Raw genomic sequence first — 17,947 nt, 5'->3', positions numbered from 1 at the left:
ATAGCCAGACCAGGGTGGCCTCTCGATGGTGAGCCATCTCTTTGACTTCTTCGAGGATTCGTTCTCCCCTCCCTTTGATGCCTTGTATCCATTCTCTGACGGCCCTCGCAGTATCCCATACTCCTTCAAATTCAGTTGTGGTCCTCTGTGCCAAGGCCGTCAAGGGAATGTGGGATTCGGAAGCATTGTGCAATGGTCTCAGGAGTTGATCGATGTATCCCTCGGCCTGCTCGACACGAGCTCAATACATGTCCTTTTCAGCGGTTATCTCTTCAAGTTGCCTGAGCATGTTCTGTACTGAATCCTTGAATTCCTCCTTTTCCTATTCCTTGGTGGCTCATCTGATGGGGACAGTCGTGATGCTATAATCTGCCAGTGTGATCTGATCTGCTAGCTTATCTACAGGCGGGGGTGGCGATGTGAAGAGTGTGGTTCCTTTGCTCATCTTTGGTCATCCTGGAATATGCCTTGGGCTTTTTCTTCCCCTTGGCTTTAGCTTGATCTATACGTGAGAAGATGTCCTCCAAATCAATGGGTGGCTTTGTGGCAGCTTTGCGCTGAGCTCGAGCAATTAACCATTCCTGAGGTACAGTCTGGGCCGATGCTATGGTTAAATTTGCACTCTGTTCTTTGATGTTTTCAGCCGTCTCACCACAAATTTGTAGCTGCTCGGTTACGGGAGGAGTAGAGGAGGTGTCAAGCTCTTTGCTTGCAGCAAAGTTTTCTCCTACTTCACTGAACAATTGTCTGGTGCCTTCATGTGATGGTAGCTCTTCAATCTTTTCAAGCTCGCAGGTCTCCTTTGTCTTTTGCTCTCCTTCAACGGTAGAGTCATCCTTGGCAGTGTTATGGAGCAGCAGTTCATGGCGACTATGTTGGGTGGGTTCATGTACTTTGATCTCCTGAATGGATGGAATCTCTCCTTCCTCAATTTGGTTACCCGGCTCGACTGATTCAATGACTCTTAGCTCGACATCTAGCATGTCGGGTGCGGGAGGATCATCAGCTCCAAATGCATCGATGTCACTCTAGGAAGGAGGAGCAGGTATATAATCCAATTCTACTACATCGTCGGAAGAACTAGGGTCCTTTGACGATGAAGTGACCTCTGGCCTCCTAATGGGAATCTTCTACCTTCTTGTTCTCTTGGATGTCCGAGTTCCTCTGCTGGCTTTAGCCTTCTTCCTTTTCTCAGGCTTTTCAGTTTCTTCCCTAGGTGCACTGGAAGTTCCCTCATCTTCGGAGGACTGAGAATCAAGGCTACCCATTAAGTGGCAAGTGAACCGGACTCCTTCATGAATTAGTCGCTCAATCTGCCGATGCAACCATTGGTCTGTATATCTTGCTGGGGCTGCCATGACTGCCTCAAAATCAGTGATCGGGTCCTGCGACCAATCAACACCCGGCAGAAGATGCCTTACTGCCTCAAATTCCCAGACCTGCAGACAATTTCCTGAATCTGTGAGTTGATCTGCGACCCGACGATATTCATAGAGTCACATTTGCTGCACACTCAACCTAGAATATTCACGCCTTCGGACCTCATAGTCATCAGAGCAGTTTTTCCAATAATCTTCAACTGACTCCTTTGCTCTATACCGCCTGCCATAGGCTCTCTTTGCCAGATTGTCATGATCAAAGCATTTCCTTGGAAAATGCTCCTGTAGGCCATAGGAGGCCAGCTCTGTGAAGGATTCCTCTGCTTGGGTGGGGGTCTTTAGATGGACATCCTGGTTGCTATAATCATGGGGAACGCGAATCCAGCCTGCTTGCTGTCTCTGAGTAAGATGTCGGTCGGACGTGGCTGCCTTGCGACCTCCATAAGAACTATCTTGTTGGTTGGGTACCGTGGAAGCCGGAGAGGGGCACCATCAAAGCCAGCTATCCGGATATAGGAGAACCTTGGGAACTGGATGAATCAGGCTCCATATCTCTGTACTAGAATAGTAGCTTGCTCCGAGAGCCTTATGTGTAATCCTCCCTGCATAAGCCTCACCAAGCACATTGTGAAGGCGTCATTGACGCACTCATACTGGCCAACTGCATAAGCCGGACTATTCTTTTCTCTCTGAGCTATATCCTGATAGTGAAGCTGTGGGTAACAATCGTATACCTTTACCTGATCAGGTCCAATCCCAATTTCACGTTTCATTATTAAACCTGGCAGTGGTTGGTTCCTGGCGAACATGTAGACCAAATAAGCGGTCATAGTAAAGTACTTCTTTGTCTCGAGTTCGATTAGCTGGGTGTGGATGTTGTCACTTATGATCTGGGCCCAGTCAAACTTGGACTTCCCAGCGAAGACTTGCTCTGTGAAATAAAACATCCACTCTTCAAAGTAGTTGGATTTGGGAAGTCCCATAACCCTGCAAAGCAATGTGACCATGTCCCCATGCTCATTGTGAAAGTCACTTCTTGGGGTCTTTTTCCCAATTCTAACGCTTGGAGGTCTTCTCTCCTTGTACCACTCTTCATTGATCAATGTTTTGCATCTGGCAGGATTCATATCATACGCCCCCTGCGCCTCATCTATAGTTGTTGCTATAGGGTTGTTTGGGAAGGGAATGTCAAATGCATCGCCAATGGCCTCAAGAGTGAAGTTAGCGAGGGTCATGTTCTCGAGGAGCACCAATCTGGAACCTGGCTGGTAATGTCGGGCGGCTTCTACTACTAACTCATAGGTTTGCACTGCTGGAGGAAATCCCGCCGCTTGGGCGATGCCACTTTCCATCATCTGTCTAGGTCTACCATAGGCATTAGGGGAGAAGACTCGATTCCTGAAATCTTGGATATCAATATGGCCCAAGTCAGTATCACCAACATTGTCCCAGACACTCTGAACTTTTGACTCCCTTAATCCCCCTCTTTGATACTGGTACTTCATCCTTTCGACTTGGCGAGGGATATCTGATTTGGATGCTCGCGATGTATCGACTATAGCAGGCGTCTTTGATGATTCTACCGCTGATTTAGGCATTTATCTTGCATAGCCGGATGCGGATTACGAGGCGATAAAAGGAAGCAAAGCGGATTAGATAAAGAATATGCCAGCATTCAAGGATTAATTCAAAAATTGTATTGGAAGAACAACATGATCTTGTTAGTTAAAAGCTTGATTGATTTAAACCTGAATAGTTATGAAGCTTTCGATTGTGGATTTACACTAAGCATTTTCAGGATCAATTTTCAAAATGGACAAAGCTTGAGAAATTTTCCTAAATGTGAAAATGCAATTTTTGGGTTAAATCTTAGGAATAAATTCTGATTTCGATTGCTTTGCATGACGCCTTATAAACGGAAAGATGCGATTCTCAAGATTTAAGCATTTTAATCAATTTTCTGCACACACATCTATCCAATTTGTAAATACTTCAAAAGATCGAGAGAGGTAAAGCGTACTTACCTAGCGAAAATGAATGGCGAGAATTTGCACGATCTGCAAATTGGAATGGGAGGCCTCTGCAATTTTGAATTTCAACGGTCAACTTTCTAATTCAAATTTTCGCGGCTTTGATGCAAATTGTGCTCTCTGGCTCCACCCTCCAAACCTTACGCGATCCTCTTTCACGCGATTTTACCCTAACTTCGACGGAATGAGGGAATTTTAAAAACTTCAAACACTTCGCATTTCATCCTCCAAATCGCAAACTTCGGTGCCTTGATGTGGTTCGCAAACTTCAATCTCTGCACTTTCTCTTAAACGTGATCTTCGAAGGAATGGGGGATTTTGCCAATTTAAACACTTCGCACTTTCACCCTAAAATGTGATTTTCGGCGCTATGAGGGTTTTTGAAGATTTCTTAAACTTCGCATTTTCATCCTCCAAATCGCGAACTTTGGTGCTTTCGTGTTTTATCCCTTACTGCTCTAATTTCGGAGAATGATGAGTCTTTGCCAATTTCGGCATTCTAAAGGGTTTTGCCAACTTCGATCTTTACTTTCCCCACGCCTTTCCTCCGAATTGCGACTTTCGGTGATTGGGAGGAGTTTGAAACTTTAAACTTTTCGTATTTATGCCTAGCAAGGCAATCTTCGGCATTCTAGAGGGTTTTGCTAATTTTGGACCCTTTGACAATTTTGCCAAATTTCGGACTTTTGACACTTCACTGGGTCCGAAATTTGGCCCTTTGGGCATTTTTGCCAGCTTTTTAACTTTTGACATTTCACTTAAGGGGTCCGAAGTTCAACCCTTTGGGCACGTTGTTCTTTTAATTGGCGGAATTCGCCAGTCTCCATCATCCTACGCCTATTCAAGACGATTTCACAAGCTTGAACAATCTTTTGGAATTCATGCACGAGGGCTCGACTGACCTAATGGAATCGCCGGCTCTTTCGCTCAACATCATCATCTTACGGACTGAACGCAGGCTCGCTTGAAAGGACGCGAGAGGCTCTGCGCGGAACTCAAAGGGGCGAAGACGGAAAGGCTCAAAAAGGAAGGGGGACCCTATCAGCGACAGGGAGCGTGTGCAACACACAACACATCCTCTGAAGGAAGCACTTGGCTAGGTCTAGGTACATACCACTTCGGAATAACAACATAAGCAAGCATATGAAGAGGGGTGATCATTTGTGTTCCACCTCTTTGTAACAATAAGCCTAATATGCTCCTCATAGAACTGCAATTCAAGAACCTTTTGGCGAACTACTTGCTTCATTTGATAAAGCGTGTTATCAAAACTCTCATGAATCTCTCCCAGGCTAGGAGAGTCTATATCTGCATAGCACATTACCCCCACAACTAGTGATATGATAGAGAAAATATACCTACAATCAACATTTAAAAATTAAAACTTTTCAAATACAAAGTGTAACAAATTCAACAAAAAAAGAATTCAGATTTCTTACTTGATATTGACCCACCAAGACTCATCAAGTACTCTTTCTCTCACTTCTTCCCTTCATTTGTCTTTGATTAAGACCACCTTTTCCAATCTAGACAAACAACCATGGATTGTAGAGCATCCTGCACCTCCAACATCCTCTTCAACGAAATAAAATAGCTAGCATATCTAGTCTCAACCAGTTTGAGAAATTCTTTCTTTGAATAAGATTAGAACAGTGCAAGTGAAGTGTGATGGTTACATACAAACATTTGTATGTCTCTAGCCTCTGCCACTGCTGCCTTCACTCAATCTATTTTGCCAATGTCTTTCAAAACATGTACACAACATGGAATCCAAAAAGTATGTTTGTAGGCACTCTCAATCATCAAATATAATATCCCCATCTAATCTCTGAAACCAATGAAGAAAAAGAAACTTTTTAAGGTCCAGGCATGGCAAGCCTACGACACCTCCATGGTAGTCAATAACAAAAACAATAATTAGACATAGATAGAATAGTAAAATAAGGGATGTTTTAAGTAATTTTAACATGCAGCAAACAAGTTTTGTGGGGAGAAAGCTCCATGTATTATCTTTGTAAACAATAATAGCATTCAAAGCTAATACAACGAAGGACAAGTAATTAAGATCAAGTACAGGGTCAACACATGGACAACATTCATCCAAAGATGGACAATGACTTTATGATTGGAACTGATCAACTATGTTGCACACTATGTACAAGGGAATAAGGAAAGCAATGACATTCAAATGTAAGAAACAAAGGATGCTACAGTCAAGAGAGATATGATTGGAGACATTGAAGTTTAAATTAAATATTTAAACTTATTAATTTTGACTCCCATACAACCATGACAACACTTGATGAATATTAGCAGCAGAATATTACACGCAACCCAAGACATATCCAACGATCATGAAGGCAGAAAATTCATTATAAAGAACGGTACTTGTTAATAAACCAAGACAAGTGTAAGAACCTCCATTTAGTTAAAATATTAAATTACATAATTACACAATCTCACACATAATTAAGAACACATTAACACGACTTGCTCAAATATATATTATGAATTGAGACAAAATATTATTTTTTGACATATTGTCAAAGTAAATGAGCCAAGAGATAAAACATAAGGAAATTATTCCATTTATAAGGTTGATGTCAATAATACATAATGTACATAGCTGATGATAATCCTAATAGGAGATTCCAACATCTATCTCCCGCGAGCACACCACGAGCGAGAACATTGCCAAAGCGTTTTTCCGCCCAACCACGAAACAATTGTGATTCCTCGGAGTTCTTCATGATACGAAGAACCGCCGACCCTGCACGAGGTCGTCTAGCAACTTGAAACTGGTAGGGTGATGGAATTTAGTGCGACATAGTGTATCTACATTCTAAGATACTAATTTACCAAAACTATAATATGGAAGAGGATGTAACACATAGTGATTCAATTAGTAAACATATGCTAAGAGATCAATCACATTTGATTTCCATTACACACATTTTCATTTGTCCCAATTGCTCTCAACATGACAAAGGAACTCCTAGATCACTACTATTTCATTAAATTATACATATGAACATATAAATATCCATGTTTAAATTTATATTCACCTTCTATAATATCAATTAATGATTTTCTAAAAAACCATACACTTGTAATGAATAATCCTTTAACCAACACATGTATCGATTAAGTTGAGAAGTTTTTCTTCCTATATGATGTTTAATAGTGAAACTATGCCTATTAATTAGTAATTAAAAAATCTCTAATTATGCATCTTTGACAAGATCCTTGCAATTCAATGGAAGTAATAATGGATCAAAAGCTTCAATGAAATTTTAACCCTAGTGCTTAAGTACATTTAATAGAGCCAATGTCATCCCTCTATCTTTGCCATTAGGTTTTTTATCTTCCTAGAAGGTGAATCAACTCAATGTGACCTAAAGTGGGTTTTAAAGAAAAAATTATTAGCTATGGCCACATGTATCATATTAGGTTCAATTGGTTCATCCCAGATGTTGACTTATGGAATTATGATGAATATTTAAATAAAGTAAGGTCCTAGCTCATTGTATCCTCTATATCACTTCCAACCTAACTCTAGCCACACTTATTATTTTTCAGCAAATAATGTACTAATTTATTCTCAACTCCTTGTGGTCAATAATAGAAAACTACTTAATAAGACAAAAATATCCAAATATGTATGATAATGACCAAGATCATGAATCATGGCGTTGGAGTTTTCCCTTGAAATGATACATTAATCTATGTCCCCTACCTTAAAGTCTAAATGAGTTGTTCATCATTAATTGTCACGAGGTACTCTTGAATCAAACACTAGAAGAACAACTTTGACATAAGTACTCCTATATTTATCTATCCTTGTTCTTAATATCCACACTACAAGTAGGGTGTCAAATGAAGATATTATAGAGTTGCCTTTACCATCTATTTCATGTCAATAATTGTGTAGATGACATTGAAGCTAATCTCTTAGAATGATGTTAATCAGTGTTACCCAGAAAAGCGTTTCCACCCTAAAGGCACACATTCCAGAAACGGAAACAGTTTCGGGGACGGGGGGACAGCCGAAAACGTTTCCAAGCCATCCCCAATCTAGTAAAATTTTCAGAAACCGTCCCAGAAACTCAGAAATGGTCAACGATTTTATCAGAAACCGTTGCCCATCCCAAGACGGCTGTGGACAGCCAAGCCATCCCCTGACTGTCCTTGGGACAGACGGCCATTTCCAGCGGTAGAGGCATTTAAAAACAATTTTTTTTATATAATATATTTTTTATTGCAGCAATATTTATTATTAAATTTTTTATTTTAATGAAAGCAATAGTCATAGTGATAAATTTAATGATAAATATCGTTGAAATAGATATAAGATATCTGCAAATTTTTTATTTTAAAAATTTAATGAAACTTCATATGATCATAAACTTCATTAAGCGAAAGCGATAGCAATATCATATGAAGTTTCATCATCCTCTTCAAGATCATACTCTGACTGTCATAATAGAATTAAACCACAAGGATATAAGCATGATCATGGTTTCAAAGGAGTTATTAGTTTAGGTTTCCATCAACATATCGCTAGCTCCTGGAATCCTTGAACATGTTTGGGAAGACAGCAATTTGAATACAAAAGATTCCTAATCGGTGTGCATCTGATGCATTTCTTGTTTCACATGGACCTATATTTATTTTAAGTAAGTGGAAGGCATTTTCTGCTGATAGCAACTCAACTGGTACAAGTTCAGCAAGACATTGTAATATTTTAAACCACTGTTTTAGCAATAAAATCTGATGTTTGTGTGGATGGTGAGGCAATTGATCATTTTTTCCTATGGCTTAATTGTCTATAATATTGATGGTGGGTTTTTTTTTCTTCCTATTACAGAAACTGGATATAATTTACCATGTTTTTACATTTTGGGGTCATTTGATTTTGAAGGGTGCGATGAAACATTACAGCCTGCGTCATACACAATGGAGTAAACAATAATTAAAAACTAGTTGCGTTCTCTTCATTATCTGCATTACAACAAATTACAAAACATAAATGGAATTTATTCACACAAGATCAAACAAATAACTGAAATATCAGCTGTTATTTGTTTTTTTTCTTTTATCTACTCTGAATTCTGCAACAGTGGTGTGAGATATTACAATAAAGTTAAACAAACATGTGGACACTTAGATTTGATGAAGCTATGTATTACAACATTTCCTCCAATTATCGGATTTTGAAATTCATATCAATTAGCAAATCATCACAATATTCAAAGTCTTTCAATAAGACTTTTTCTAATGGTAACAGCTTTTATTCTTCCACACTTAGATTTGATGAAGCTATGTATTAAAACATTTCCTCCATTTATCGGATTTTGAAATTCATACCAATTAGCAAATCATCACAATATTCAAAGTCTTTCAATAAGACTTTTTCTAATGGTAGCAGCTTTTATTCTTCCTAGAATTCTTCTGCAATACTCAAAAGTACATATGAAGGTAATCAATTTAAATGTATGTGTGTTGAGGTTTCCAGCATCATAGCTAGAGAAAGACTGTTCCATCATTATCGTTATGGGTCACATAATATCTTTTCACTATTGTTATCTGCTTTTTTCTGCCATAATATAAGTGAGGTTTCCAGCATCATAGCTAGAGAAAGACTCTTCCACCATTATCATTATGAGTCACATAATAGCTTTTCACTATTGTTCTCTGTTTTTTTCTGCCATAATATAAGTGCAGCTTATATTTTTGTGGTTTTAATTCTATTATGACAGTCAGAATATGATCTTGAACAGAATGATGAAACTTCATATGATATTCGATAAATGATCATTGATTCATTGATTTTAGATTTAGAATCTAGATTCTGATTTATAAGTGTTATAATTTATTATGTTGCTATGATGAATGTTTACTATATTACAATGTTATATAAATTTCAGATTTCCCCAAATATATATACCCCTGTCGTCCCCTGCTCCGGGAAAAAAAAACATCCCAGAAACCCATTTCCCCGTCTCCCTGTCCCGGAAACTCGGGGTAACATAGGTTTACTATTTTAATTTAAAAATAGATGATTCTAAGATATAACGAAAAATGAGAAATGAAATATAATATTATATTACGCACATATACCTACAGGCAGACCCAAAAACAAACCCAACCCCAAAAAGCAATTTTGCCGCATCCCCAACCCAAAACTAGTAACATAGTTTATCATATGATGTTATGTTGTTATTCTGAACTTAATTATTGCTGCAAATATGTATAACTTTTTTGTATTTTTTCATGTTTTTGTATGGACCAACCAAACCCCAAATTTTTTTTTGACCAAATCCATGAACCAAACCCTCGAACCCAAACCCAAACCAGTATCAAGATTAGTAATTTAGGAATATAGTTGTAAACTTGTAATAATGGCTACAAAGCGTTGATAACATACCCAACTGGTTCAAAAACATATAAACTCTATATGGAAAAAGTGCAATGAACACTTCTAGAAGCCCTACGTCAATCAAACAACATATTTTTTTTTTGTATGGATATTTAGAGTGATAGGGATTAGAATGACTACTGACATATAAATGTTGTCTAAATTTTGGCTCCCGAAACATGCAATTATAACATAGCGAGACTTCTCTAGGCTGCATGTTTTTCTTCTACATGATGTTTGCAGTAGATCTAAAACTCATAGCATCTCACCTGTATGTTGGTTTACTTTGAATTCCCTTGATAAATGACCCAAAACATTATACCCTGACTCTATAGGGATCCAATAAAATATGCATACAAAACAATCCATTCCCTCTTGAAACATAAAAGATAATTGTGTTTTCAATTCTAAGGTTTCAGTAGATCTCATGGTCGTAAGTGCAGTGCATCATGTCTCTTCATCAGGAATGCCATACACTATAATCTTTATTGGCAGAAGCAAGCATCAGGGTGAGAATCTCCATTTTGTTATTGTTTAATGAATTCATGTGCCTTGTGATTGTTGTCTTTGTGATTCCTTCTGGGATACTGATGAATTTACTAATCCATAAACCTTGCGGTTATAACCTTACACTCTATTGTTAACTTTTTAACAACATGCAGACTAAACAACAAGGTTTCTACTGACTTGAAAGAGACAAAATTCATGGCTCCAATACACAACATTCAAATCACTTGAAGGTGTGAAACAAAATTCTTACCTTCCGCACATGTCAATTTTTTTGATTGTAGGGTGTCACAAATTGATTACTAGTCGCTTGACATGTCTTGAAACCTCTTTAAAAGTTTCCACACGTACCGGATCCTCTCCCCAGATACCCCATCTCTTATGAAAGCAACTTCCCTCCTAGCATGGCAAGACCCTGAAGTAAAAGCAAAGCCTAAACCTAATCTGATAATTGTGTCGCTACCACCCCCTCTAAAAGTTAATCAGGTGAACGAGAAATGGGTGATAGAAATTCTAGTTTTCTTTGAATTTTTTCTTCCTTACAGGTCATAGTACCAAAATTTATCTGTGTTTTTTTGGGTATCGATATCAAAACCTCTTACTTTAGAGAATGCATTAGCTGACTCTAAATCAAAAAATAAAATAGAAATGTATATGGTAGATGTACTGCATAAGTCAGGACGTTTGGTTAGAAAGAACACCAACGTTTTTCCCCTTCTATTTTGGGGATCATTTTACAAACGTGGCTACAATATATGAAACTGTAAGAAGATATGGTGTCATTTCATAGACAGCCACAAAGAATAAAATTTAAATTCTCTAAGGTTTTCTCTAACAGCATATCTTAGCAGTAATAACATAACAAAAATTAAAGAGATTGAGTACAATGTAAACAAAGAGTAGCTGAGGGAAATGACTTACCGCTATGGCGGCAACATTCAGGTAGAAGTCAATCAATGTTGCATTCATCCATCTGCAAAAGATTTAAGCTGTGATGATTGTAATCCACAAAAATAAGAAAACGTTGCGGGTAAACTTAAAATTCTTACGGTGTGAGGAGGTCTTTACGGAATGGAGAACCGTCTGTGATAATTGTGTAGACAAGGGTGATGAGCATAATGAAGCCCATTGTCACAAACGCCATTCTCGCCACCACAACTGAGGATATCCACGATTCCATTTTCTTCCCTTCCAACTCTGCGTAGTTTTTCCAAACCAACTATAACAAAATGAGAGGGCGAAACTCCAAAGCCACCTTTGCTCCACGTCGCCACAATTTGTTCACTTAAATTAACACCATAAGATTTTTGAAGTTGACGAGGCCAATGAATGAAGGAATGTTTCCGAACAGTCTATGGGACCACAGATAGCTAAGCATGTGAAGTCAAAAACAAATCTAGATTGAAAACTGAGACTCTTAGGTCTTTTTTTCCTTCTACAATTTTGTTCTTTTCTATGTATCTTGATTAGGAGATCTACAATTCTTGTTATCTTTTCTTCGACAAATAGATTACTCAAGGTGTCTACATTTAATGTCTCAACATAATTGGTCTGAATGTCATTTTAGGCTCGACACTTCATGATGTAATGCCATTCTGTCTCCACAACCCCTTGAGTGCAATATCTACATCTTCTATCTTCCCATTCCTCTTTGGGTATCATCCTTTCGCATCTAAGCTGATGTGAGTTGGTCCTTATTTGAGCAATTAACATTTTTGCCTTCCATTTTATGTCCATTCCTATATAGTTTTTTGTGTATCCAACTTAATTAGACGATTGAGAAGGTTTGGAATACAATATGAAGGAAAGGTCTTTTGTTTGTTTCCTTGATTTTAGAAAAGTAAATGACATGGTTCGTAGAAGCAAATTATGGAGCAAGATGGAAGAATGGGGAATTTCATTAATGTATAGGGTTGTTTAAGGTTGTATGTAAGTTCAAGATAAAATTATAATTAAGCAAGGATTATCATAATATTTTGAGAGTGGCATTGGGGTCAAGTAAGGTTGTCTATGATTTCCTATGTTATTTGAGTTTGTACATTAACAAACTAGAGGAGTGGATGGACAAGTTTGGTGGGGGTTCATTTGACCAGTTATGTAATAAAGTTGCTTCTTAGTTTAATGGTCAAAATAACACATGATTTGAGAGAACATTTGAAAACTCTAGAATAATATTGCCAGGAGGTGGAGATGCGAGTGAACACAAACAAAACTAAGGTCATGATCTTTACCTTGAAGACAAAGAAGGTTCATATGAAATTTGTCTCGAAGGAAGCCCCTTGCAAGTGGTTAATGATTATAATAATTATAAATATCATGGCCTTCATTTCTACAATGAGCTCAAATGGGAGACATGTAGAGCAAAAAGGATACGAGGAGGATGGAAAGCCTTATATTCATTACAAAATAGATGCAAAGGGTTGAACTGTGGGATTGGAAAATTAAGAAAACTCCTTTGGGCTACTAGTGGTGCCAATGGTGCTATACAAGAGTGAAGTTTGGAATAGCAACACATCAACAATGAAGTGGAGATATTTAAAGAGATTACAAAAACATCTAAACACAAGTAGCCTCAAAATAAAATTGTTTGTTCCCTATGAGATTGTCTTGGCTAATGTTGGTGCCTTTCTTGTGGAGGTGTCGGTTATGACTTGTATGCTAAGTTATTTAAAGAGGCTAGAGAACATGGAGTTGCCTCATTGACCCAAAATGGAAGCAAAAGAGAATTTAGATAGAAGGAAGAGTGTGTGGATGAAATAAAATGATAAGTGGATGACTAAGTGGTGTATTAGTGTTAAAGAGTATATAAATAACAATGGGGCAATCAAAAAGTGCATGCAAGGAAAAGTAAAAGAATACATGTGGACAAGGCAACTTGGAATGAAAAGAGAATATTACATCAAGCATTTCAATCCTACATATGACTTTGTACAAAATAATTATATAGGTGCGACAATAAAATGGAAAACAAAAATGTTAATGGCACTTGTGAAATTGAAAGGTGAAGAGTGAGAGAATATAATGTGTTATTATACTCTAGAAATGGTGGAGATGGAATGGAATTACATCATGGAATGTCTATCTTTCAAGGATATTCAAACCAATTACACTGAGCCTCTAAATATGAGCTCCTTGAGTAACTTTTTTTAAAGAATAAAGGATAACAGAAGTTGCAAATATTTGGTCAAGATGCATAACAAAAGATTCGGGATACAAAAGGAAAAGAAGATCAAATAGGCATGATGTTGGTGGTCTGTTTGTGTTTGGGCTTTCATGTTTATCCATATCACTAGCTATTTATAGTGTTCTGAGGTTTTCACACATCGTCCCATTGCAAATGGGGACCCCTACTTTTTAGGCCCTTTTGTTTTTTTTGGCTTTGTTTTTTGGGTCTTTTCGCAGTAGTCTCGTCAGTCTCTCTGCTTTGCAAGTGTTTGGGGGACAGTTTGATCAGGTCTTCTTTTTGTTTGAGTGAATTTGGTTATGTCTAGGACTCGCTTTGTCAATTTTAGGGTTTCTACCTTTAGTCCTAGATTTTAGGGGTTTCTTTTAAGGTTTTGGAAAAACTGAGTGTAGAACTCAAATCAGGTTTCCTTCAAGGTACCTCCCAATAAAATTTTAGCCAATTCTGAGAGACTTTCTATTTTTAGAAAGTTCCTATTTTTTAGGGATTTTACTGTGTCCCAGAATGTCTTCATTTTTCCAAAAATCAAACTTACTATTTTTAGTAAGTTTCTATTTATAGTAAGTCATCCTGCATCCTGTTTTGAGCTCTAACTCCGACATTTTGAAAAGTCTCTATTTTGGAAAGCTCATTTGTGATAGGTCCCCACGACAGATGATGAAGACTGAGCATTCCTGAAGAATCTGTCTAAACCTAAAAGGTCAGAAAGCAGACAAGATCAATCAAAAATAGCTAAGTGTGGGAAGCAGTCCAGGAATGGAAAGCTTGAAAATTATCTAAGTTTGGAAGATCACTTCAAATCCACAGATGTCATCCTGAATCTAGAAGCATCCAATTTGACGGAGTGTGCAAAGGAGGAAATGCACAAAATTCCATGAGAAAGTCAGGGCGCAAATCCTTGGTGGCCATGGAAAACCCTCGAACTTGTTAAATTCCTCCATCATAGGCAAATTGTGCCCATACCTAGGATAGGACGCTAAAATCACATCATCATGGAAAATGTTGAGCATGTTGAAATTCCATGTCACAATCAAAAATGTGCCCAATAACATAGGAGGGCGCTAAAGTAAGGTTGTCTTGGAAAACTCTGAAATGTCAAAATTCCTTGCTAAGAGCAAAATAGCACCTAAGGGTTGACAAGGGTGCCAAATAGAAGAAGGCATGGAAGGCAAGACAAATGATGAATTCCTTGACCACACACAAACAACACCCAAGGAAGAATCAAGATGTCAAATCCAAAGGGTCCTGGAAAATGAACTAAGGTGTCAAAGTAGACATAGCATGGAGAATGGAGTGAATTCCAAATTCCTTCACACGTGGAAAGTGGTGCCTTGGGGAGAAGGTTGGGCGCTAAAATTGCAAGGTCTTGGAAAATGAACAAACATCAAATTCCTTCCTTAGAGGAAATTAGTGCCCAAGGTGAGATTATGGCATCAAATCCACCATACCTTGGAAAAGTGAAAAGATTGTAAATTCCCTCTCCAAGTGAAAATTGCACCCAACATGGAGGAAGGGCGCCAAATAGAAGTATCCAAGGAAAATTTAAGAAAAAAGAAGTTGAATTACATGCCTAATGCAAAATTCCACCCAAGGGAATCATAGGGTGCCAAACAGGGGGTAGCATGGAAGGGTTGAGGAAACTCAAAATTCCTTGACATGAAGGAATCAATGCCCTGGCCAAGGAAAAGATGTTGAAATGACTAAGTCAAGGAAAATCAAGGAAATGAGGAAATTCCTTCACACTGTGAATTCCAAGTCCAAGATGGAAATTTCCAAGGCGAAGGGGAATTTGGAGGTCAGGAAAGGAAAGGAAAAGTAGAAATCCCCTCAGGAAAAAAATTTAAATTTCCATTTTTAGCCACCAAATCTCATCAAAATTCAAAAAAAATTGTAGATTTGGAATAGTGAGAGATTTCTCTCTCTCTTGGACTCGAGTCCTAAATTTTAGGAAAATTCCTAAAAATAGGAAATGATGGAAAAGTGTTGTAAATATCCTCTAAGGTGTGGAAAGTTCAAAACTTCAAGAAAATGTTTCCAGAGTCAAAGATTCTCTCTCCTAAAGTTTTCTCTCTCCAAGGGTTTCTCGCCAAGTGGCAGCCAGGTTAGCATATATTGAATTAATGACATATTCCTTTTGCATGCGATCGTCACGTCCGAGAGATGATGGTGAATTTATGGTTTCATGGTGGCATATTCATTGTTGAAATGTTTGACCAAGCGGCGACTGAGTCAATGCATGGCAAGGTGGTGGAGCATCTTTTGCATGTTGTCGTTGCATGTGAGAAAGGTGGACACTTATGACAACATGGAAATTTTGCATGTAGAATATTTAGTGCATGTGGGCAAATTTGGTAAAGATGGTGCATTTAATGCACAAATGGATGCTATTTTGGGTACTTTTGAATTAACTGTATAAGAGCATGATGGGTTATTAATTGTTGATTCATGCCTTGTTGCATCATGTATGGGGAATATTTTAGGGAAAACCCTAATTAGGGTTTTGCATGTAATCATGGCCCGAGGCCTATATAAAGGGGTGACCCCCCTCATTTGTAAAAAGAGGGAGACTTGCATGAAATTGTTGCGATAAGTTTTGAGATAATAACAATGAAACATTGTTCTTTGATGGTGTCCACTTAAGTTATTTTTCAAAGCTTGCATGGTTTCACCTTCCCCACTTAGAGTAGAAGTAGTATAGTGCTTTGATTTCAATGGATAATATGATGGTGTTCGATGAATTTCCATGGTTCATACTTTTTGCATCTTGCTGGTTGTAGGTTTTGGTGTAAAGTTAGTCTGATCCCCTAAATTTGTGCTAAGTTCAATTGTGGATAGTCATTTGGATTGCGTTGTTTTGGGTATTCAAATGCACTTTCTCGATTTGAAAATCCTCTAACATCCTCAGAAGATTGCACTAGTTCTTGCGGAGTTCTAGTTGATCTTGGTGAAGCAGAGCTTGGTTTATCTGGAATTTGTCCACCAAAGCACTATTCATTGATATCATTGCCCTTAGGAGTAGATTTAGATTCTAGTAACCCTTTCCCCTTTATTTTTAGTTAGTTCCAGTTTAGTGCAAAAACATCCCAAAATTTTCATATCCGATGATGAAGTTCCACACCACAATAAAGAAGTGAAACAACGATGCAAATGTAAGACCCCTTGGATTACCAGCAATCACATCAGTCGAGTCACGTTCGTAGCATAAAGGAACCTTGGAGTTGATTGTTTGAACTTCCTGCAATCTTAGCATGCAATCTCACTTTGATCAAGAGAGAGTGAAGTGATCATTAGGCAACTTTATTTTGTGTTAGGGGTTGTCATAAAAAAACATGTCAACACATAGGTCCCATATGTTTTTGATTAAGGTAAAAGAAGGTTTTGAAGGGGCCCCGAAACCCTTTACAAGAAGAACTTAAACAACATAAGCAACGAGAAACAAAAAAGAACAGACCAACGAAAAACCAGCAGAAAACCAAAGAAAACCAGAAAAAGCCCCCCAAAGCCAGCAGGCTATCCAGAGTCTGGAAGAAAAACTAGTTGATTTTTTCCAGAGCTTTTGCCAAAGTGTTGCTAATTTCATGTAGCTCTTTGATGTTATCCCTGAGATTAGGGGGATCCTTTGCAGTAGCAGCCACAACTTTCTTGACACTAGCCCTGGTCCTCTTTGCAGTGCCACCCACCGAAGTAGCATCACCGCTACCAGTCTGGATGGTCTCTTCATCCAAGTCAAGATCCACAACCGGTTTTGGAGAGCAGGTTTGATCAGAGACCTTAGCAATAGGTCCCATATGTTGCTTGGCCTCATGGATGTTATTAAAAAGCATACATGCATTCCTTCATTCAATTTACTTTTTGCATTTTGATCTTCTAAAATCTATCTTTTGGCTATTTATTTTGATGGTGATTTTTTTAATTGATATTTTTCAGCATGTGTTTGAAAATCACTATAAGCTTCAAATTTCAAGATAAAGTGTTTTTCAATTTTACATAGAAACAAGGACGCAAAGCGTCAAGTTCCTGCCATTAGAAGAATGAGAGTAATGGATACAAATAAAGAGGAAGAGATAACTACATATAGATGGAGAAATAAAGCTACATGTGGCACTATGATAGAAGGATACGAAGATAGGGGTATAAAAAATAGAGAAAGGGACTCAACTAGAGATAGGGGTATAAACAAGAAAAATATTCACTATGTTCCTTGAGGGCTCCATGTTTTTCACATTTTCACTTCATAGTTTATTTTGCAAATATCGAGATGCTTTGCCCAATCTGATAACATGAGCACATAACATGGGCACGCAACCCTTACCGTCAAAAACAAATAGTTCATATTAAAAATAAATTCCTTTTACGTTAAAACATTTAAATTGAATTTTTTAGATTTATTTTATTTATTATATATAAAAATAATAAATTTCAAGTATAA

General features: G+C 37.8%; 1 protein-coding gene across 2 annotated transcripts in view; it reads right to left on the bottom strand.

The window, feature by feature from the left end:
• LOC131029910 (uncharacterized) overlaps positions 1–11,610 on the bottom strand; it is an 84,328-nt gene extending 72,718 nt beyond the window's left edge. For both annotated transcript variants that reach the window (XM_057960586.2, XM_057960585.2), the window contains exons 1-2: positions 11,384–11,610; positions 11,256–11,307 (exon numbers count right to left, since the gene is read on the bottom strand). In XM_057960586.2, coding sequence (XP_057816569.1) covers positions 11,256–11,307; positions 11,384–11,514 — 183 coding nt within the window. In that variant the 5' untranslated portion in view covers positions 11,515–11,610. The remainder of the gene's footprint in view (positions 1–11,255; positions 11,308–11,383) is intronic.
• Between the last annotated feature and the right edge of the window lie 6,337 nt (positions 11,611–17,947).

Source organism: Cryptomeria japonica, chromosome 3, assembly GCF_030272615.1.
Source record: "Cryptomeria japonica chromosome 3, Sugi_1.0, whole genome shotgun sequence".
In the NCBI taxonomy this organism is placed as follows: Eukaryota; Viridiplantae; Streptophyta; class Pinopsida; order Cupressales; family Cupressaceae; genus Cryptomeria; species Cryptomeria japonica.
The sequence above is the reverse complement of the archived record's forward strand: the minus strand, read 5'-3'. Positions and strand labels throughout refer to the sequence as shown.